The sequence below is a fragment of the Perna viridis genome, chromosome 4 (genome assembly GCF_037379345.1).
Source record: "Perna viridis isolate PV_CMFRI_1.1 ecotype Kerala chromosome 4, ASM3737934v1, whole genome shotgun sequence".
NCBI lineage: Eukaryota > Metazoa > Mollusca > Bivalvia > Mytilida > Mytilidae > Perna > Perna viridis.
In genome coordinates this window covers 31,514,137-31,538,258 of record NC_142448.1, presented here as the reverse complement: position 1 = coordinate 31,538,258, position 24,122 = coordinate 31,514,137, and the positions used below count along the sequence as shown (strand labels likewise).

At 32.3% G+C, this 24,122-nt stretch overlaps 2 protein-coding genes across 2 annotated transcripts; both read right to left on the bottom strand.

Moving 5' to 3' along the window:
• Positions 1–3,226: 3,226 nt before the first annotated feature.
• On the bottom strand, positions 3,227–23,560 carry LOC148619742 (uncharacterized). The gene is made up of 12 exons (XM_088579972.1): positions 23,495–23,560; positions 21,313–21,649; positions 20,271–20,435; positions 19,856–19,927; positions 9,083–9,251; positions 8,092–8,303; positions 7,643–7,799; positions 6,770–6,954; positions 5,410–5,694; positions 4,891–4,941; positions 4,080–4,186; positions 3,227–3,584 (listed from the first exon to the last, which is right to left on the bottom strand). Exons 1-12 carry the CDS (start codon positions 23,495–23,497, stop codon positions 3,432–3,434), a joined length of 1,896 nt encoding a protein of 631 aa, XP_088436098.1. The 5' UTR covers positions 23,498–23,560; the 3' UTR covers positions 3,227–3,431.
• LOC148619743 (uncharacterized) lies at positions 9,258–16,445 on the bottom strand. The gene is made up of 4 exons (XM_088579974.1): positions 13,553–16,445; positions 12,734–13,040; positions 12,361–12,433; positions 9,258–11,961 (listed from the first exon to the last, which is right to left on the bottom strand). Coding segments are annotated over exons 1-4 (384 nt in total). The 5' UTR covers positions 13,556–16,445; the 3' UTR covers positions 9,258–11,960.
• Positions 23,561–24,122: the final 562 nt, after the last annotated feature.

Here is a 24,122-nt window from a genome sequence, read left to right as displayed (position 1 = left end):
TACATATAGCGTTTTGTTATTTTTTTAGTCCTCAGCTAGACCACCAAGCAGATATTACCTTCATACTAAATAGCATACAATATTAAGAAATGTCCATGTAAAACAAGGCAAATTCTATTATATGGGTAAAAAAACATATTTTTCCCAACTGAAAATATATATAAAGGTATGAAAAATTCCCAACGATGTTAGAACTGTTAAATTTGCGATGCATATTTTTGGTCATTCCTTCCGCGGGATTCGAACTCGTACCGCTGAGACATCTGTGGCAACACCGCCTGCACAAAGTCCAGCGCCCTAGACCACTCGGCCAGCTAGGCTATATAAAAATATAACTTTCGCTAGCCGGGTCATTCCTCCTCGTATGATTAATCTAGGGATGTAACTAAGTACACGATGTATGGTAGTACGGGACAGCTCATTTAGATGTTATGAGCTGTCCCGTACTACTAGTTTACTAGTGCATTGTACAAATGTCTATTACTAAAAATATATTACTTACCTTACAGTCACGGTATGTAATTACATTTTACAATACGAATATATTAGTTGATTATTGAGATTATTCCATTGAAGTTTAAGGGAAATAGTCCGGGTCAAAATCTTGTTAACAGTATAATAAAATGTCGTAGACGAATTTCTCTTATCACGAAAAGACAATATATTCAGATACACAAAGAACAGAGAAAAAGGGAGGATGAATTTAAGATATAGAGTTTGGAAGCAGCTTGTTATCAGAGATAGACAGTGTTTTAAGATCCACTTATCATCTATTATCATACAGATAATAAGATAGCAAGAAGTGATATCACACAGAATGCAATGTGAGCTGGCTTACCAAATCGAGCATTTACTATCTGAAATTATAACAAAAGTAATTAGCAACAAATATTGAAATACTGGTAGTAACACTATCAAATTAGAGAAAACATATCAACAGCTGTTTTGCCAGTAAAAACAACAACAACAATAACAAAATAAACATTTTTAAGCATATAAATATCATTTGTAGCTGTCTGTTAAATGTAAAACACTCTGATATTTATCAATTATGGACTTATAACGCAGTTAATACGTTATATAATCTAGCAGGTCCATATATAAAATATTGACTGAGTGAAACTCCTTGATTAGTATATTACATATATAGATAATGAATTTTGGATATAAACTTGAGGGTTCTGCTTCGTCTGTGGCGCTTCCCCAATGATTGGCTGAGAGTAAGTACGGAACTGGATTGTTTACACCCGGGTCTAAATGTAGTATAGCGTCAATATACATATAAATAGAAACATAGCGCGTCAATATATTCAAAAACAGAAACAATACTTCATGCACGTGGAATATCCTTTACACCATATGATCATAAAAAAAAATGAACAAAGAAGACTTCTATACCATATGTAATGTCAAAGCATATGTGACACAATATCGGAAATATGTTGATTTGTCATGTCTACAAAAGTTAATTGATTGAAAATGATGATGATGATGAAAAATTATATTTTGAAGATACCTTGTTCTTATTTATAGTAGTATTGTTTTTGAGACAACATTTTTTTTCTATTTATTTCATTAATGTCTCCTTACTTTTTAGCTCACCTGGCCGTAGGCCATGCGAGCTATTGCCATCACTTGGCGTCCGTCGTCGTCGTTAACAATTTCTCCATACTTTGTAACTACTGAATAGATTTGCATGAAACTTATAATGACTATTCCTTGGAGTATCCTGCACAAAATGACTGTGTGGATTTTTGATCGGTTAAAACACATGGCCGCCGTTCTTTAAAATAGAACATAGGGGTGATATAGCAGATGTTTGCATATATCTCCGGAACAGTTAGGTATAGCCAACTCTGATAGGAGTAAAAGTATTCAGCATGATAAGATCTACCTGTGGTCAAATTTTGGTAGAAAACTGTTGACCTATGTTGGAGTTATTGCCCTTTTTGGAGTTTTTTTTTGCTATTTTTTATGTTATTACTTTCAAAAATCTTCTCCTCAAAAACTCCTTTACAGAATTCAATGAAAATTGGTATGTTGTTCAAAGTTGTCACACGACTCCATGTTGAGTTATTCGCTTTGCCGTCGACTTTTTCCAAAAACGAATCCTACCATACATACAGGAAGAATGTGTTTAAATAAAAAGGCGTTGTGGTAAATACTTGCTGAGAAAAATGTGACGAAAATTTCAAAAAAAAAAAAATTATAATCCATAAGGACCAGCATCACTTGAAAAGGTTCAACAATTAATTATGTACATAAATAATTTTATAATTTTATATATATACATAAAATTAGTAATGCCATATATATGAAATCTCATTGTGGATTCTGATAACGAACTGTAAACAAAAAGTACTCATAACATCAATAATAAAATCGGAGTAGGAAGCCAAATCCAGCATTGAGAAATACTACGTGTAACAAGTATGTTAATTATTTTTGTAACTTTTAATTTAATTCAATTATTTGGTGTTATCAGGGTTGATTACTTTTTTGTTCTTTTGTTTTCTTTTTGTTTATGTTTTTTTTAATCTTTTTGTTTTTTGTTTTTTGTTTTTTTTTGTTTTTGTTTTTGTTGTTTGTTTTTGTTGTTTTTTGTTTGTTGTTTTGGTTTTTTGGTTTTTTGGTTTTTTGTTTTGCATTTCATATCTTGTTCATTGGAATCGGTCACAACTTTTACATTCTGGATGTCGATTTAACCGTACAGGCAATTTGTAATAATTTGGGTTACATACTACTAATTCAGCCATTAAGCTTTTAGAGCGTACGCAAACATACTGCTACACAAGTACACTTTGTTATATTGCTGTGGAAAAAGTGCACAGCAAATCTGCACATGTGAGTTGTTTTTTTGTTGGGTTTTTTTTTTTTTTTTTTTGCAGAGAATCATATTTTCTTTATTTCTTCATAAAATTGTTACTGTAACTTACTGAGTTAATATCTTTTATGAGTTTTGCATAGAATGCGGGGAATTCCTATTCTATTTTTAGTTCATTTTCGTCACTGTGTCGCACTGCAAGATAGTAAACTCCACATTATATTCTTAGGGCTTTGCAGCTTTTAAGTGATGTATAGTCGTCTTCACTTTGAACTTCAGGTAGAAACTCCATAACACCTAATTTAGTCAAATCAGCATTGGCGCCTATGAGAAGTGTTACTAGGGGTTTGCAGGCAATCAAAACAGTATTCTGATATTGACTACGGTTATAAAAACATTCAAGACGATTAATATCTATTAATGTTTATGTTACAAAATATCAATAATTCAATATTTTCTTACATTTGAGACAGAGTATTGTATTGATTTTCTTAAATGAAAAGGTAAAACAAATTGAGGCTGTTTTATGAAGTATTTGCTCTACGTTCAGCACAGCTGGTTGTCCTTGTTTTCTTAAATAAATCAACAGACGGGAAAATGACCGCAACTAATTCCTAACTTTCCCGCGTAAACTTTCTGGTGGAACATTACTAAATACATTGCCAATAACAAAAAAATCCAAGTTTGTGGTTTTGATGTAGTCTAAAAGATCTCCTTCTGCTTCATTGGCGTTCTTATTTTTCTCCGTATACATTTCATCCTATAAAATATGATAATAGAAGCATCAAAGTTTTGATTAGACATATAAAAAGACCCAAATGATGGGGCAGGGGGTAATACGGCATAAATCTAGTTGGTATCATATATACATGTTATCATCGTGGTTCTTTTTAGTTGTTTAAAACTTAGTTAAATTTTTAAATGTTAACTAAATTAAATGTATAAAATAAAATTAAAATTCTGAATACTTGAAAAATGTAACCCCTACACCAAATGAAAAAAATGAAAAGTGTTTGCGTATGAGACGTTTAAAGTAAGATAAAGCCCTAATGAACAGCAAGCTCATTAGAGACTCCTATGATGGTAAGAGAAAATATAACAAAGCAGGTAAGGGAAGTGTAATGTAGTATAAGTATTTAAATTATAAGATATTGAATATTTTTTCAATGTTTTTACTATTTTAACCGCGAGCTTTCAGAATTTTAAAGTTTAGACCTCATTTAAAGAGACTTTGTTGAACCTTGAATGGTTTTACCTCAACCGCTCTGTCTGATTTGAACAGTTTTTTCATCGTTACAACTGTTGATACTACAGCAAAACACCCAACAAAAGTAACTGTTAATACTGCAATAATTCTTTCAACTACAATAAACCAGAAAAATGGACTTTAATCTTCGATAAATGAAGGGTACCACCAAATTACCGAGCTGATAAAATCTAGAAATAATAAAAAAAATGTACGTATAAACCAGGGCAATATTAGAGTAAAATCAGGAAAGTTGTGGGGGGGGGGGAATCAGCTCTATGCTATATTGTACAACAATGAGGTAAAGCTTTTAAGGAAAACAATATTGATAGTTATAACTTTAATCTTGTGTCGTTGCCCTTTTGTATGATTTCACATGTAACAGAGATGATCGATAGAGACGCTACCTTCACATCTTAAGATGAGGATTTATGTATTTTGAGAAATGCAACATATAAATTGGATTGAATGTAATGAAATGTCAAGGTCTCAAACTTTCTGTAAACGATTACGAAACTTTTATTCAAGGAACAAAATAAAGTTGAAGATAATTTTGCCCTTGGTTTGTCAACCATGAAACAGGTTTGCTTCATGGCCGAGAACAAAAGTTGCTTTAAATAATTGTTTTACAGAATTATAAATGGATCAGTGATGCAGGATATAAAGGTATTAAGGTTTACTGATAATCGAGGAGACTAAAGGTTGTGGTAATGATATTGTCTATGATACTGATACACAAAACCATTCTAAAAGATTTTTTTTGTAACATAGTTATTACGATTTTTTTAAATACTATAGCAATTGAAGTCAATGAACTTACGTATGTAGTCGAGTGCGTCAACTGTTGTGTTTTTCTCGTCATACAGATCAACTGAATATGAAATAAAAGATATAACCACATTTCTCTTTTGCAGCTGAAAATGATTTATTAAGATGGTAGACGCAAGCATGATCGTTTGATGTATTTTGCCACATAGATTGATTTTGGTAAGTGTGGTGGGTTAAAATACGATGTATGCTGTTAAACGAAGACAAGTTTAAAATATAGCTCTTCCAACTCCTGTCGAAACCCCTTATACTTCGTAAATAACAAACATTTGTCATATATCAAAAACGGTTTCGGAACTTCATGTTATATCAAAGTCATCAACCAAATATTTATAGTCATGCAAGTATTAAGGAAATGGCTGATATCAACATTCCTTACCTTCTAAAGACATCATAATTACTTAAATGTGTCATCCTGTATGAAGACATGCAATAATAAATTTAATAAAAAATGATATTTCAAAGACCTTCATACAATGAGTTCAATTGATAGATATAAAAGCATGCATACCAAGAGCTTGAAGTGCAAAATATGTCACTAAGCCTGGATCGTTTCCTTTAATGATTAGGTTAGAACTAGTCCCTTCTATATTTAGCATCAAATTGCCCATAAATGTCACACATCGACCGGTTTCAATAAAAATCTTATATCCTTTACAGATAAAGCCATTCATTAAATCATTTTTACATAAATTTTCGCATTCTTTTTGTGTTGCCAGTAAGTCACGAAGGACTGTTTCTTCAACGTCGTAGATTATATTTGATACAGGGTGAAATACTGTTTCATATACGGTGGCTGAAAGTTAAGAGAACATCTCTGAAGAACAGATCAGTAATAAATTTCATAGTCCTTGCCTCCAAAAAATTCCTTTGTGAAAAATGTTATATATTATACATGTTACTTATACATTTTCAAGAGCATTTTAAAATAAGTCTTAACTTTTTCTTTAGCATTCGATCTTTTCTTATATTATTATATTATCATATTATCATATTAAGCTTTAGTGATTATAACGACCTCTAAACACGACTCCTATACGCTTAGAAAAAGGTTATGTAACCATGATCATACCAAATACTATATGTAGGACTAATATAGCATTTGATTCAATATAAGTATCCATAATAATCTATGATAAATATTTCAACACCATGTTCAATATTTAAAAAAAGTTAAATCAGAATTTTATACTTGATAAAGACATTATTTTTTTGCGTGAAGTTTCCTTTTTTTTCTTTTTAACTTTTAAAGCATTCTGGTTTTGTAAACTGTATTTGTGTACAACATTATTTATGTTATGTGTGATATTCAAAATACATTGGATCAGACTGTAATACTAGGTACATTTCAGAACAGTTGACACCATGTTAAGGGTTCCATAAAATTTACATTACTGTCATTACAAATTGTAACAACTAACTATTCTAAATCAACACCATGTACATGTTATGAAGATATTCTCAAGCAGGAAGAAAATTTAAAAAGAAAACAAAAATTAACTGTTGAAACAAATAAGACAGTTAAATACAAAAAATACCAGTTTTATATATTGTAAATTTCGATATGCTGTACACTTGTTTCAAGGAGTAACCTCTCATCAGTAGCATTAAAATCAAATATATAGGAAGATCATTATCAAAATATTAGTTGTATACAAGAAGTACTCATAACCAAAACTATCGAAAGAGGAAGCCAAATCCATCACCGAGAGGTTCTACCATATGCAATGCAAGGAATGAAGCCTCGGTGAACTATATCATTTTGCAAAATAAAGAAAATGTATCAGTATTGTACTCGTACAATATTCTATGAATCTAGAAATAAGGAACACTACCTCATAATATATACCATAACATTCATCAAATGTTACCTTTCTTACTACAAACAAATGGTAATTTTACAGTACATGCATCGGTCGCCCATGTCACATCGAGGTTCAATATATTGGCATAGACACAATAAACTCCACTGTCATTGATTTTATCCATACTTGCAGCCAGGGTTAATAATTCTTTAACTTCAACATTACTTTTTAATCCCGTCCATACATGTTTTCTTTAAAACACAGGTAAAAGTTGTAATATATTGATAAGGCAACAATGCATGTTTTAGTCTAAAAAGTTTACCATATATTAGAATATTTAAAAAAAAATACTTTTATAGCACGACGTGTCATTTGAGTAATAGTAAAAAAGTAATGTCCTCAAAGTAATAATAATTAAGATGATCTGAATCCGCTGTATCTTTATACAGTCACATGTTCAGAATATTATTTGTTTCTGTGTGAAGTAAAGTCTGTTTATTTTGTTTTTTTGTTTTGTTTTTTGTTTTGTTTTTTTGTTTTTTTTTTTTGCTTTGTTTTTGTTTTTGTATTATTGTTTTGCTATGATATAGCATGTTCGATTATTGCTTGCACTGCTGGTTTCCTGGTGGTATTGTACGATTGGGTCCAGTGTTATACAAAATATCGTATTTTTTCAGGTTTTCAGGCAATTATCCAGCTATAATATTAGTCGACATTCTTTATATAAAATTAGAAGAAAATACATAATTTCAGGATTAATTTTCATAAAAGCCTTTATCATAGTAATCCACGTATATGACGATCAACATCTTATACTGCATATATAAAGTGACATTACAGCTGTGTTTCATCATCTGCATGATTAACCATCAAAATAGTCAACTCATTTATTAAAAGTTCACGTTAAAGATTTCATGCGATTTATGTAATGACAATTACCCCATATTAATATCAGAACCGGTTATCAACAGAGGTTCATAAAAAGGGTTGAACAATGCTGGTGAAAATTCAACCAAAGTGCTCCCTTTCTGCTTACAAATTTGTCCTGCCTCATCGACGTTGACTAATTTGTTGTAATAAGTATAAACATCGGTTTCTGGAATTAACAAAATATCCTCATAAGGAGTATTCAATTGCAACAACTGAAGACCAAAAAATACGACCGACACTATTTATCGTTTAGATGCTAAAATGTTTTGTCAAAGAGCAGACAAATATCTACTGGTGCAAAGCTGTTACTAAATTAGCAGTTTTCATTTGTAATTTGTACTTCATATATGTACGATGAATTATGCGAAGAAAACCACGCGATCTTCGATGGTAGATTTAATTACTTGTTATCTAAAAAGAAACATACATTGCAGTACTTTATCCAACACACTACTTACTTTTACTTACTGCAACATTACAAGCAAATCCCATCAAATCAGAACATTCTTTGGGTTCCCATTGCAAATGCATTTTTTCATCGACATAAACAACCACAATACAATATAAATCATTCGATATGTAATTGTCAACCGGAAGAGGGGTGCTGTATCTTGTTCCTAAAGCTACATTTGACCTCTGAACTTTATGAGCGGTCCAAAAGAAGAAAGGGCTAAAATGCAAGTACGAATTCATTTTGTAAGACAATGAAACATATTTGAAGAAAAGATTGGCGTAAAATAGTCATGATTCTGTTGCAGATGTTTTGATCAGCAAACATTGTTTACGCTTATCACAAGGAAGAGTATTTAAATGGTAATTTCAGATTACGTATTAGTATGTATTTTAATACAGCATATATTTGATAAAATATTGAGCAAAGAAAACACCCAAACTAGACACGGTAAGGCAAATCCTATTGTTTTGTGTATTAAGAATTTACGTTTACTTTAGACTACACTTGATGATCAAAGCTCGTCTTATTGATTTCAAATAAAGCAATTGAATCTAAGTTATTGGAGAATGTTTTATTCCTATCCAACGAAATATTTATGCTTAACTCATGGAAATGTGTCATTACCACGTGTATTGTCGGTATGAAGTGTATAACTATGATTATTGTCCAATGTTTACCGTTGATCAATTTGGTTTTCTTTTTTACCTTTGTGCATGATCGGTGTGTGCAAATGAGAAAGCAGTTTGAATATTGATGACATAATTCTTTATCTGTCAATAAACTCAAAACGAAAAGGATGTGAACTTAATTCTGTCTAATCTTACTCAAGTCAAGATTTTCCTTCACTTGACGTATTCGTCAGATGGTTTTCTACCTTTGTTGACAAAATATAAACTAATTATCGGTACAAGTGTGGAAAAAAGAAAACGTCTAGAAAATGTAGAATTCGTTATCTGTCTAGATTTTTAAATCTTTTTTCTATATTGTTTACTTACCTCATATGACCGACGTCGTTATATGCAAAAAATTCGTTGTAGAAGTCAATCAGTCTATCTCTATGGAAGTACTCCAGAGCCATACCCATCGACTGACAATAAGTACCGGCTTCCTCCCATGTCTTGAGATCACCAAACACAACTGCGTCATAATCTGTGTTCTCCGTTTCTTTAAAAGATCATAATTCGAAAGTCCCAGCGATTGAATAAAATAGACCCTTTCATGTCAACTGCCGGAAAGACGATGAGTGACATACACTTTCGCTAAGATGGGCTTTGGGAAGAACAAAATAATAAACCTCGCAAAAGTGTATATTAAGGAAGATCGTTAAATAACACGAAAGGGTCAATTACTACAATGTGTAATAACGTCAATTTAGATAAATTTTATTTATTTTATTATATTTTATCCTTTAGGAAATAGCATGCATAGGACTAGTAGTTTATAAAGTCTATTTAACAAATCCCCGACAATGGACATTATTAGTCGAATTATTTTGCTCTGTGACAATCATCTCAATATTGGCCTAGGTTTACGTAGATTTTTTTTACATCTTGCAAATAGTACAAAAGCAACTATATAGAATCAACAGAACAACGTAGATTAGTTTATCAATTTACTTGAACTTACCTTTCGAACTTTTCAACATGAGAAAATCAAATAAAATAATAAAAGGAAATCGTTTCTTCATGCTTAGTAAGTTCTGACATTTTCAAATAGAAGAATATACAATTTGAAGTGAGAGAAAAAACGTTCAAGACGTATAAACGCATGTGATAAAATGAATCACTATTTTTTTAAAGGTCAGGTTATTGCAGCTCGTCAATAATTGATGGCAGATAAAGTAGAAACGATTCATGTTTCCTTCATAACACAGTTAAACCAAATAAAAACTTATTGTTCAAATGTCTCCGATAAACCCTACTCAACCCTACCACGGGTTGTCGTGGGTCCATGTAAAAGGAAGTCTGTAATATTCAAGTTCTTGTAAAAAATCAAATCAATGAATGAAAATTCTTTTTTGATGCATCCATCTTCGAAGCTAATTGAGCCACACAAAACATTAATCATTGTTGCTATCATCAAGGTAAGCATGCTAAATAATGACGCCTTAAGTAATAATTAGATAGTTGATTTTTTAATGCCATCCCCTGTGCTACTGAGTACTTTTAAGTGTCATTATCTGTAAGAATCAGGCAGTAAATGGAACATGGTATAAAAAACACCATTTTGATAGTTCAATTCGACTATTTTCAACATCAGAATCAAGGGAAACAGACAAGATTTTTCATATCATACTGGACCATTGAGTTACAATCTCATTGAAATGCACCGAGAATGAACATTTCAAGGGCAGATAACTTTGCCACAAACTTCATTTTCTAAGATTCTATTAAAAGAATTTCGAGCAAAGCCAATAATGTAGAGATCAAATAATGGTCTTTTCAAAGAGAGAAAGAATCCTTGAGTAATATTTTATCGTCAGATGGTGAGGTTTTGACATGCATGTTCATGATTTTTCCATTTTGCCTGATTCTTACAAACACTTACACTTAAAAAGTAGACCGTTTGTAGACATCGAAATCAACAATTCTTTTTTGCAGTTTCATAACAGTTGATCTTTGTCAAATTCCAATCAGTAGCTCTGGCTACTTGCTTGATCAAACAAATATGAAAGTCGTTTGTAGGACTTCGTTTATGCATTATTCCTGTCAAGATTAGTAATAATTGTTCAAATGATTTGTACAAAAAATCACGAGCAAACTTAGAAAATGTTCCGGGCGACGTATGCAAAACGATGTCCAGGTTAGTAAAAAAAAATGTGAGAAAGACAATAATTCGATTTCATATGCAAATATTATCCACATCTTGATAAAAAGCTGTTAATTTTTGTAGTTGAAAAAATTTTTACTGCTTTATTCTTAAAGAAAACTATATTTGAAAATCCATTTCAATAGACACTGTAAGGGATCTGCAGGTGAATACTTGACAATCAACAATGCCTGCGACGTTTAAGTTTGAGAAAGAGTAAAAGATTTACAGAATAGAAATTTGTATATGTTTATTTTAGACATCAGATTTTATATATTTGTGTACGTGTATGCATTGCTTAGATATTGTTGTTATGGTATGTGCTAAAGCTGTGGAATACGTATTGCCATTTTAGCGCGTGTACAAAAGAATTATAAGTTTGTTTTCTTGGTTTGTAATGTGTTGCATGTATTTATATTTTTATAATGTACGTTAATTACGTATTGACTTTTTGCTTGGGGGCAAAACTCGTTTTACATGTACCGCTGTATACGTGCATTTCGGTTGCTACAATGCAATGTTATTTGAAAGTCTTGTCTCTTTTTCACGGTTGGTTTGTCCCGACCGATTAGGTGAATAATATGCTTAATTTAAGCTGAATGAGACTTTACCTACAAAAGCTATTAGCGTATCTTAGTAAGTGACACTGCTGCTGTCCTTCCTGGAAAAATGATTGTCAACCCCAAAATTCATTCACATGGAAAACATAATAAGGACTGACAAGGCATCATGTGTTTAGTAGTGTGTTATACCTTTAGTCAAAATGTATTCAATGGTTTCTGAAGAGTGTTGGATTAGACCTTGGGACAAACAGTTGAACAAACAAATTGACGAATAGCATGGCAACTATATACATGCACTTCCTGCTTTTTGATGTGTGTATAATTAAATGGAAGACAAACGTTTTTGGTTTCACTGAACATATTTCAGCAAATTTTAAAGGAATGCATGATTAAAAGATCTTTCCGTTTTCCTTTTAGGATCTTCGTCTAAACCACCTTGATCTTGATTTCCATCTTCTATACCTGTCACGGACTCTTCTCCAAAATCCTTTCCATTTCCTCCTCTGTAACAACAATATAGAAAAGAAAATGTGAATGTAAGTTTATGATATTTTTTTTAAGTTTACCATAAAAGACAATGTTACAGAACATATTATGGAATTCATGCTCAAAATGACAATTTTAAACACACAATTACATGTAAACACGTTATGCCACCTTCTACAGTTGTCCTGTCCATATTTATGAATAAAAACGAACATTTAGAGTACGCTTGGAAAAAAAATTATATGAAATGGCTTTATTATCATGAATAAGATTATTTTCATAGTTTTCGATTTTGAACCAAAAGTTCCAAAGATTTGTAGTTCTACACACACCATCGAATATTAACCTGATTTCGAACTTAATTTCTAATTACAAATGTAAATTGTTTTGACCAACCTACAATAAAAAAAACTTACTACTTTTCCCCTGATTTTTTTTTCCATTTACTTTTTTCGGTCCCCCTTTTGGCAATTTCGTCTTCGGACTCGACTGGAATACAGATTGATTATCAGTAATAAAGCATTGGTGTACAAGATGATCTTTACAGTAAAAAAAAGGTTGTTAAAAAGTACATTCGCAAGACAAACTGAATTAAATATTCAATAATAAGCCTTAATTTACAAACATGCTTTTATCAACATAACCAATGACAACAATCTATCAAACTACACCTCTAATAGTAGTTAGCATGATCAACGGAGGGGGTTCAGGGAAAGCATTTCACAAAAAGTATTAATTCATTGCATATGATAGTGTTTCATACGACATTTAAGAATAAAGTAAGCATACCTTCTGCTACTCGATCGGTGTTCGTCAATACCTCATCATTTAAATCACTGTTTTCTGACCGTTTATCGATTTCGTCCTCTGCATCAACGGATCTTTCGTCCATCGATTCATTTTCATCTGTCATTTCTTCATTAAGATCATCTTCGTCTACCGACCGGGATCCAAATTCCTCGTCATTTTCATTAACAATTTGTTCTTGTCTTTCGTTTCTATGTAAATCTAAGGAAGAATCATCAAAATCTTCGTCATGTGTCTGACAATGAATTGGACCGACCACAAGGAAAATATGAATTAGGTACGATGTTCTCTGAAAATAAAAATAGAAATGCATATCAGTAACATATTATGGTACAGTTAATAGCATTACATGTTCGAGTGTTTGGATACAAAAATCGAAACGGAAGCAAAACTAAAACAAGTAATCCTAGTTTGTTTTAACTTTTTTTAAACAATCAGTTGACAGTGAAACTGCACTGATTTTTAACTCAAGGTTAACAAATTCATAACCTAAGACACAAATGCCATTTATGACTACACACAAGCGCATTCCTATAATAAGATACACATTGATGACAGGGAAGATTGAAGTAAGGACATGGTTTCGTCTTATTATATCATTTATTGCGCTAATATTAAACTACTGTACATGTTTAATTGTTTACAGGGACAAATACAATCTATTTAATGAGAATATATATCATATTTTGCTTTAAAAAAATATGGAATGAAAATAAATGAAATTGACAAACTGAACATAATTAACATTTGCATTTTTGAATAATCAAAATTTCAATGTTAGTTTAATTGTATATAACTTACCATATTTTACAGTTGATCAGATTGCGGATGTGCCAAGTTAAACAACAAATTGCGATTTAGCCCAATCTACATTAAAGTTTCAGATTTCATTTAAATTACATGATCACGAGGACGTTATTTTCTATATTTTTCATAACTTATACAAGAGAAAGAAATAATAAATCATTAATTTTTGTATTTGAGTCTCTGGGATTTTTGTTGTTGTTTTGTTTTTGTTTTTGTTTTTGTTTTTGTTTTTTTTTTGTCTTTTTTTTGTTTTTTGTTTTTTGTTTTGTCCCTTTTTGGATATTTTCTTTTAATAGTTGTATAGCAAACCGATTACAAAATAATTATAAGAGCCTTAAATGAATTCAAATTTGCGTTATCTTTTTTCATTCCTCATTGAATCATTGAAAGTTGTATGATGTCACAAATTATGCAATATGAGCAAAAATGATAACTGTAGATTCTGTTTAGTCTTTACTGAAAAAAAATGACGTTATGTGTAGCAATTTTGTAAGTTATATCGAAGAGTTCCTATTACGAGTGATTTGATTGGATTTTGGATCCGGGTTAAATTTAGGTAACTCACTAGATGGCGCTGGACGATACCCGCTAAATATGAATGAGTGATGTCAGGGGTTTGAGGGAGCGAGGGTGGACTTGGGAGGATGAATTCCTTTATTCCTTTAAGATTTGAAACATACTTCTTACCATAATGTATGTAAACCATTCTAATAATGTTCAACGCACCTTTATCATTATCAGATCTCCAATAGAATATATTAAAGTATTTGTGGAATGTAAATTCGGGCATATCATATAATTCATATAAAACATCAAAAAAAAAAAAAACAAAAAAAAACAAAAAAAAAACGCAAGATGGTGCATGTATCATACAAAACAACACTATGAAACAGATCATTATTTGAAATTTCATACGAATACGGACTTAACTCTGTGAAAGTCGGTGACTTCGACTTTTCATTTGTTAACATATCTATTTATTTGTAACTGTGCTTCAGTTTGTTCAAGAGTAAGAAGTTTTATTCTACAATGATATAACTCTGGTCAAGTTTAACATAGAAATAAGACTAGTCCCCCTCCACAAGTTCCACGCCGGTCACAATTAGCGAACTGCCAAATAAAATATGTCCATTTCAAATACACTTATCATTAAAAGATGACCTTTTCCTTTCCCTGGACACTAGCAGCATAGCAGGTAGCATCGGGAACCAGTCATTTTTCGAAGCATTTTATAATTTAGTTCATTCCCACAATTCTTGGGATTTATTCGGTTCATGTCTGTGCGTAAGTTTTATTTCTTTTCTGCTATGTGATGTTATGTTCTTTCTATTTTTATTATCTTACTGGATTATACTCACTCGTTATGTGACAGGTGAAATTGGCGGAGGAAGACATGGCTACCCTTCGGGATCAACTGATGTCACTCCCGCTTATTTTTATATTGGTTGTGCTTTAGAGTTTGAATAATGTCAGTGTTTACCTTATTTCCAGTTTGATTTTGAACTATCCGAATTATCCCAATACAAATGCTGCGGCATTTGTTGCCGATTGTCAGATTGATTTTACATCGTATATTATGCGTATTAAGGTAGTTCTAGATACACATTATTAGTATTGCCAGGTAAATACATCTGATCATATAAAACCAGTAATATAATGTCTCCACTGGCTCCATGTTGCTTTCCGCTGTCAATACAAACTGTTGCTGTATGATTTTAAAGCTCTAACCGAGAAGGCACCATATTATATCCAAGAACTAATTAAAATTTACATACCATCGAGCCCCCTTAAGATCGAGAGATAGATCTCTTAGCTATACACCAAAAACAATTTTATTGTGTACATTTCAATGTTAAGTATTTTCGTACTCTTGTGTTTCAAATTAACCGTTTCTAGTGCCAAATTGTTTGTTTTTGCTTGTTCTTTATGTTTTATATATTTTTGTGTGTTCTTTTTACATTGTTCTCTCTGTGATTTGTACAGTTGTATTATCTTAGGAAAAGATAAAAACTCGCCTTTCAGTGTGGTAAATCATATGAGTCGAAGGTAAATTTTCATTTTCGTTCAAAATGAAGTTTCCATTTCATACTTTTCAAAAATTTTGAGTCGAATACGCTACATGTTCACACATAATTAATTTTTTTTAATTTGTTTACAAGTTCAATGCTAACCAAACAATTTTTTTCTCTAATTCTCAATGCCGTAAATGTGTTATTATTTGCTTTCCAGAGATTTTTGTGCCTTTGTCAATGGTACTTTACCAAGTAAATCCTTGCAAAATTATGTAGTTTAAACAGTTGATTGTAGCAAAAGCAAATACGTACGTAGATATTTTTGATAAGGATAAGAAAACGTATGTCTGTTTATGGTTATACTAGTATTAGATTTTTAAAAAAAGTAAGTAGGTAAATACATTTTATTATTATTATTTAAAAATTATTTTGTACATACACTTATGGGAGGGCTTCTCGGTTTTAAACGGGCTAGAATAAAAATGATAGCGTAGCGTACTTTCATAAAAATACCAACATAGTGTGCTAGGGTAGGCAGGTTTGTGGTATCTGCTTACATTTTTATAATCACTTTATTTTATATTCGTATTACTACTTTCGTGACAATCGCTCTATTTCTGGGAATTTTATACTTCGCGTGGTTAATATGCCTCGTTCCAACTATTGTATAGGCTTAATCAAAATAAGACTGGTATTGTTGAAAATACCACGTTGAACATTAACAAATCAAAAGACAACAATGAATTAAGCCCAAGAATAAAGATTTCCATATCTTTGTCGATTCATTTCAATGCAATACATTAAACAAACATATGAAAGACATAATAACTCATAGTCATACACTTTTTATTTCAGTAAATGTTGGCATCTGTTTTGAACCAAATTCATCAATTGCCCCCTCTTCTGGCTTTTCTTTTCATTGCACGCCTCCACCATCCCTTTAAACGATACCTATTATTTGGTCTTTTCCCACCTTTACGTGATGCCTGTCTGATGAAATTTGATTTTCTCACACTTGCCTTATTCTTACTTTTCACAAACCTTGAAATACTGAGCTTTCTGTAGCCTTGACCGAATCTTGCTTTTCTGTAGCTATCTTTATAAACTCTCACCAAGTATTTAAATTTTTCTTTTCTAACTTTTATTTTTCTTCCGAGTCTGCTTTTACTTGGGTTTCCTTTCCGACCTCTAAACATTTTCTTTTTTTGACGATTCCTCATTCTTGAGTTCGATTTTCTTGAATTTAAAATGCGCCTAATTCGTCCTCTTCCTTTCCTTTTAAAACCCAATCTTCCTTTCCACACTTTCCATCCGTTGTACCATGATAAAGTATAATATCCAGACCAATTCCATCGGCTAATTGGGCTTCCTTTTGTTGGAATTCTCCAAACTCGGCTATTCTTCACTCTTGACAGCATTCCCCAACGCACATATGGTTTTCTCCACTTCCGGTCTTTGCGTTGGTTTGAAAACAACCTCCACCGTCGGTTTTTGTTGAACCTTATTGGCCATCTCCATATTCTGCCTTTACTGGTTTTGATAAGCTCTCGCCATCTAAACCACCGTTGTCCTATAGAACCATTCCTGTGTCTACGTCTCCGCCAACCTTTATACTGTCTCTGTCTGTAATAGTCAGTCCTCAATCTCCTGCTATTTTTATTTCTGTGTCGGTACCTGGCCTGGAACATTTGAATAACAGTTTGAATACAAATGTTCCATCTTTTTTTTCTTTTTTAAGGGGGGGGGGGGGTATATGGGTTTCTTAGCTTGCGTTTTGTTTATTTTGCTTTTGCATGCTTGTTTGTTTTATTTGTTAGTTTTTTTTTACACTGTATGACCTTTTGACTTCAGAAAACCGATCAAACAAGAAATATTAGAAAAACATATGTCATTTTCTTAATTAGAAATTAATTGAAACGGACTTTTCCACACTTTATGCCATTTTCAGTTCTTAACATACCGTAAGAGTGAATATTTTTGCAAAACATTATTTGGGTACGGGAAAAAATTGGTACGGGTTACACATTTCAGACCATACTCACCTCTAGACTTCATTGACAATAATTGACGTAAAGTTGAGATATAAGATATAAGGAACATCTGTATCATATGTGATATCAAGCCTCGATCTATACCGGCCTTTGGGGTGATATAGGAGTCTCGGGTTGATACCGCATGTGATACAGATTTTGACTTGTAGCATTCATTATTAACTGATGACTTAAAATACAATGTAAATTGCCCCTTTAATACAACAGGAGGTTTTAGCAACCATAATTTATACAGGGCAATTCTGGCCCTGTATAAAAGTTAAACTTGTCCGCCATTTTGTTTGAAACAGACTATAGAATTTTGTTTGCCAAAACTTACTATAAATTTGCAGTGTTATGTGGAATAGACCATAACTCTCGCTTTGGGATCACTTTATGGCTAAGTTCTATATGTGAAAAAAAACACATTAACACACAAAAAATCATAACTGTATAATGATCTACACATTAATAAAATTCGTGGGAAAAGCTAAAGAATGCATTAAAAACCTAATTTGAGAAGGTATCAGCAAACTTGGTATATTAATATAGATCTATATAGAAAAGAACAGTTGGGGTGAATAAATGCATCAAGAGATCTGGAGTGTTACAGTCTTCACTAGGAAATATGTCATACTGAGCTGTATTTAAAGGTTTGTACAGATAACTCCTGTTATTTTAAGTCATCAGTTAATAAAGGGATCATAAAATGGTTATTTTCATATTAATCCTGTATTATGTCCTCGTACAGTCGTATTGGGTTTCGACCACTTGTATTGGCCCGATGATACGGCATAGTTGTACAATGTTGACATATATTTTTCCTTAGATTATATCTAATTTTAGATTACTGTGCAATATCAGCCATATTAATGTGTTCACAACTAGTACAGTTGTTACCTTTCTAGTCATCTTGAGCTCTTTCCATAGATCTAATATTTGTTTCCTTCCAAGCTGACACTCTAAAAAAAACGTGGAACCGCGATATGATACAATCCTCTTTAATTTCCTTTTTGTAATGAGCATTTTTTACAGTCCCGTGCAGGCCAGGTGTCAAAAGGATAAGCCTGCAGCAGCGCTAAGCATGTCGTACAATGCTCCTAAATAGAATGGGAATACTAGCCGTGAGCTAGGGAGCTCTGCCCAGAATGGAGTATCCCTGGCATGTTAGATGCCGGGATCTTCAGATCATAATACGGAAAACCTGACTGCAAACCATAGTGGTGTACCGTGTTGGGAAAAATGTCGTGTTCCTCGCACGTTAAAGAATCCTGCTGTGGTATTCTAGAATGAGCCTCGGCTTTGCTTCAGGAGGCTAAATTGTCCAACTTTACTCATCTCTCCTTTTTTCCAGTGGCAATCAAAACTAGCCTACACTATTATCCTTTTGTCCCATCCCATTTTTCATTTCATCATCATTAAATTCATGCTCATTTTATCATCTATTACATGTTCACTGCAAAGATACAGCTGAAATATTGCTGTTTGGTAGTCAAACACCAATTAATCAATAAATCAACTTCTTCACCATCGATGGTTTGTGCCTGACAATGACGCCATACTTAGTAATTGTTGAGCAAATACGTTATTTACATGTAAATAGAGTTTGGAATACCCACAATAGTAACAGCTGCATCACGTTTACTTAAATTGTTAATGATAGCAAATACTCAGATGGATGGTAATACTATCAACAGCCCCTCCCCAATAAAAGCAAGAAAAAAATGTTAATTGAGGGCAGTAAAGTGGTACCCCATCACTCCACCATTCGATAACATTAACCTTTTGTCCTCCAAAATGAAATGGATCAAAATTTAAGATAAAAGGTACATAATGGGAATATGTAATAAAAGATTATATAAAAGTTGCATTAAATTCCATTCAGAGGTGTAGAAATAGTGACGGATAAGATTGGTATCCCAATGTTCCAAAAAGTTCATGTTTTGCGAAAGTTAAACCGCCAAATGATTTGAATCAAAATCTAAAATAAAAGATGCACAATTGAACAACTGAAATATGAAATAAAGATTCTGTGAAAGTTTCTTTAAATTCTAGTCAGTTTGTATAGGAGGAATTACGGATAAGAAATGGGTATACGTATCCTTCTGTGTAATGGAAGGAAGGGAGGAAGTACGGACGGACGGAAGGAAGACATACACTCCTATAACTATATATCCCACACTTGCAAAGTGGGTGGTATAATAATGAAAAAAATGGAAGTAAAGTAAGTGTACGTAATTAATTAGTGAACTTACCCCTGGATCTTAGCATCTGTGCTTCTCGTTTACATATCGCCTTACATCTCCAATACCGACACATTCTTGAGCCTAACGTAGTGAAATGTTCTAAATTAATGCATATATATAATATAAAGTAAACATTAAAAAGTTGACACGGTGTGTGATATTATACACGCTGCGTGATATTCTGTCTTGTTTCAAGAAATGGCAATTATTTCCAGACCAAACTATTACTTACAAATATAACTGTATTATGCTGACAGTGTGGATTCTATACTTTATAAATTGTAGCATAAATGTGCACCATTAAGAAATTCTATCTTAAACTCGTATTTGTAAAACCTACTACGATGCTTTTTTTCTTCTATTTCTATTTTCACAAAATGATCGAACGATTTTCATAATTAGTCATTTTAAAGATCGTACGTGCCTTTACAATTAATCTGGCATAATTTGCATCTTCTGAAGGGAATAATATTTAATTTTCCACCACAAGTTTCAACCTTTTCAAAGAATTCCTGCTTTGCCAGCTTCATTTTCTTCCACAGAACATCAAGGGTTGCACGTTTTCTCCTTGTTCTAATTTCTCCATTTACTGCAATACAAATTTAAATTTTATAGTTTTCAGTGAGATTTCTTTCGGAATCTTTCCCCTTTTTCATTTTACACTAGTACCTTGCGTGGAAGGCGTGAGGTATAATGTGATACTAGTACCCTGCTTTGAAAGCGGGAGGTACAACGTGATCTTGGTGTCCGTTTGTTAGTCCGTCCCCACCTCATCCTCCCAAGTCAGGGTTTTGAGTCCACCTTCTTGCATGGAAGGATGTCCCAACCATTTTCGTCACTGTTTTCTATGTACAAATGTAACTACTTAGTACAGTAACTTGATCTTTTGACAGAAGCTAGCTTTATGTAGGTATAAAATATGTCATATCGTTGGATTCGATTTCATACTGTTCAAGCGATATATCGAATTCCTGTTTGACGACTTTGGTTATGTTTTGATTGTATGTTTTAGAAACGGATGTATCATTTAGTGAGCTTTGGTCACAGTTTTATTCTAAGTAAGTTTATTTTCTTTTTGCAACACTGTTTAAAATCTTGCTCTGTCTTAAAGGGGAGAGTTAATCTTCTTTGCACAATATGAACAATACTTAATATAATCGACCGTAGAAAATATGTGAAATAAAAAAGTCAATAGAATACAGAACAATCAAGTCAATATACTTAGGTGGAAAAATTCAGTTCATTGGATAGGAAGTCATTGAGCCATAAAAAAGTCGGGATCCCTCTAAAGCCAGTCAGGAGGACCCCTCTTTTGAGAATATTTTGATCCTCCTCTGGTATATACTCAGTTTGTATATATATTGCTCATTTTGAACGATCCAATAAAAACAAACTTCAAGCAAAACAAGTTAACATGATATACATGTACTACTTGTACATTAATTTGACTGTGTTCTTAAACTTACTTTGGTGGTCGTCATTTGAAGAAGTAATACTTGAATAATCATCCACCAGACGATTTGACCTTTCGTTAACATTCTTTCTGTGAATTTCTGCATATTCATTTGACCTTTGCTGTCTATCAGTATTAATGCCATTGACATTTCCATCTTCATCATCTATTTCGTTGGCAACATAGTCGTCGATTGCTCTGTCCGACAGGTTCATTTCGTCTTCCGCTTCTTTGTTTATTCTTACATTGTTGTCGTCGCTTTTTAGTATTTCAGTAACGTCGTCGGGTTGACCGGAAACTTCTGGATGACTACCAGAAATACCACAGAGCAGCAGCCAGAATGCTAACCTCTTACGGATAAAAATACCACACATCAATTAAAGGACACAATGCACAATTAATATGCATAAATATCAAACGCATCAGGTATATATGCAACTAATTTGACGAATCTGCATTTTCGTTTAATTATTTTATCTTATGGGTATTACAACAGTACATTTAGAAAATTTAATATTTTTTATTATTGTGACAACAGAGTTCTCCTTGAAGTGTTAAAATAGCAATATGAACTTCAAATATATCATTGGAGTAAATGTAGATAACAGACAGACGAACAGTTTATTTAAGTCTCACTTCTCATATACAAATATACAATAATTGTACATGAACACATGAACATTAAAAGTAATAAGAATACAATCAAGAGGCCCGTTTGTAGAGTTATAAGAGACATATATCTACAATAAAAACCTACACTATTTATATACAACATTCCTTCTATGAACTAAAATATCAATGACTGATTTTCTCAGTGTAAAAACATACATCTTCATTTTTCAACAGAAATAATGAAAAAAAAATCGTTTAAATTAGTATAATCAGTATTAAAACAAGCTGGGTTAAATAGCTCATTACGTAATTTGGCATATAATACAAGTAAAACATTCTTCATTTTTAAAACACACTCTAATATCCACTGCTGAACCCTTATATCTACCAGTTTCCATTTTATGGGTGCATGTACGCCACATCTACAATTAGCAAATGCACTTCTATATCTAACTGACATATTACGCCTACATATTGTCCTTTACCGTACTCAATTTTAAACAATCTGTATGTTCTAAGTTTTCAATGGTCATAGGTATATTTACAAATAAAATCAAATCGCACTTTTGTTTAATTTTGGGACGACCATTTATTATTCCGACCCGGGCGACATTCCAATTAATTATATGTAATAAAAAATTTGGATAGTGGAAATACTTAAGAATAAAAATTTGTTGGTTTATTTTATACGTCCGCCCGTCCGTCCGTCGTCAACACTTCGTACAATAATTCCAAAATGCTTTTAGCCATGTAAATAAAACTTTATTCAATTGTTGATAATGATGGAAAGAGCTCACTTTAATTAGGAACTCTTAATTTATGAGTTGTAAGACTTTTTGCATTGAAACATTGAAAGGGTTTTTTTTTTTTTTCAGTTTTTGCGCTCCAACTGAAATACGCTTTCACCAAATGCCATGAAACTTTAGGATATTCTTTGTATCTATGGTCCTACATTTTTATGTAGGGTATATTTAATTCTATAACATTTCGATTTAACGTTTTCGATTTTTGGCACTTTTACATAAAAAGGAGGTGTTTTTTTTTAATTATTCCCGTGCTCAGCCGATGGGTTATCATACATTCATGGCACAGCGCTTTATTGCATGTACCTAGAGCTACATTTGGTAAAACAAATTTCGAAACTGCAAGCAATGATGGGGAAAATAAAAGTACAATGACTTGCATTGATCGATGGCACAGGAAAAACGCTTAAAAGTAGGTGTGGTATACATGAAATGATAATTCAAAATGCAGGTGTAATTTCCAATACTGTAACATGTATAAATCAATGATGTGTACGAATTAATATTGTATGCATAATTATCTATTTGCTAGATAAATAGCAAAGTGATTAATGGAAAATTATGGAAGTCCTTTCCCTACATCAACTAATCAAATGCAGTACACAGTCGTTTTTTACATGTATGAGCATGTATAATGTATAATGTCTAGATATTATATTTCCATGTTATGAGTAAGCATGAAGTCGATCAAAAATTTCGTTTTGTTATTGATTTACATTACCTTATACCATTATAACAAATTAATTAATTACACTTCACTTATCTATGTGTTTTACTTACCATTCTGGATTTAGCTTTGTCAACAATGATGACGATAACGTTTCGAATATCACAGCTATCAGTATATACAGTTTCATTTTAATGACTGGAGTCGAATTGAATCAATGCATACAGTACTTGTCATGAAAATATATTGGAACTATTGTACACGTGTATACATGTCCAACTCGCATATAATTGAAAACAAATTAAGACTCATTGTGTGAAATTGGAAAAAAAAACAGGTATTGCTCTTTTTCAGCCCAGTAAACATAATCATTTAATCAAATGTCTACTTTCATGCAAAATATATGGCTCAACGCAGGTATAACAGATTTACCAGGGGAAACGCCATTAACAGAAACACGTTCAGTACACCGCGGCAGCTCATTGGAGCCTCTGGTTTATACTTAATATAGATTTAGTTTTAAATCTTTTGAAAGTGTCAACCTTTTAATCAACAAATTCCATATGGACATTTTGTGTATTGCACCAGTGGAAAGCTAGAACCTCTTTTTTTTATATTCTCTGGATCCGCGCCCCTGCCCCCCTCCCCCCACACACAAACACACATACACTAATTCCAATCACAAGTAAGTTACTTTTCCTGATCTTTCGACAAATTTAGCCTATATATAACGAGACATAC

Coding starts and splice junctions, on each gene's coding strand:
- LOC148619743 (XM_088579974.1), bottom strand. Junction 12,434..12,733: donor CACCGATCGAGTAGCAGAAG/GTATGCTTACTT, acceptor TCTGTATTCCAG/TCGAGTCCGAAGACGAAATT.
- LOC148619742 (XM_088579972.1), bottom strand. Junction 20,436..21,312: donor TTCAAATGACGACCACCAAA/GTAAGTTTAAGA, acceptor TTTGTATTGCAG/TAAATGGAGAAATTAGAACA. Junction 3,585..4,079: donor AATCAGACAGAGCGGTTGAG/GTAAAACCATTC, acceptor CATATTTTATAG/GATGAAATGTATACGGAGAA.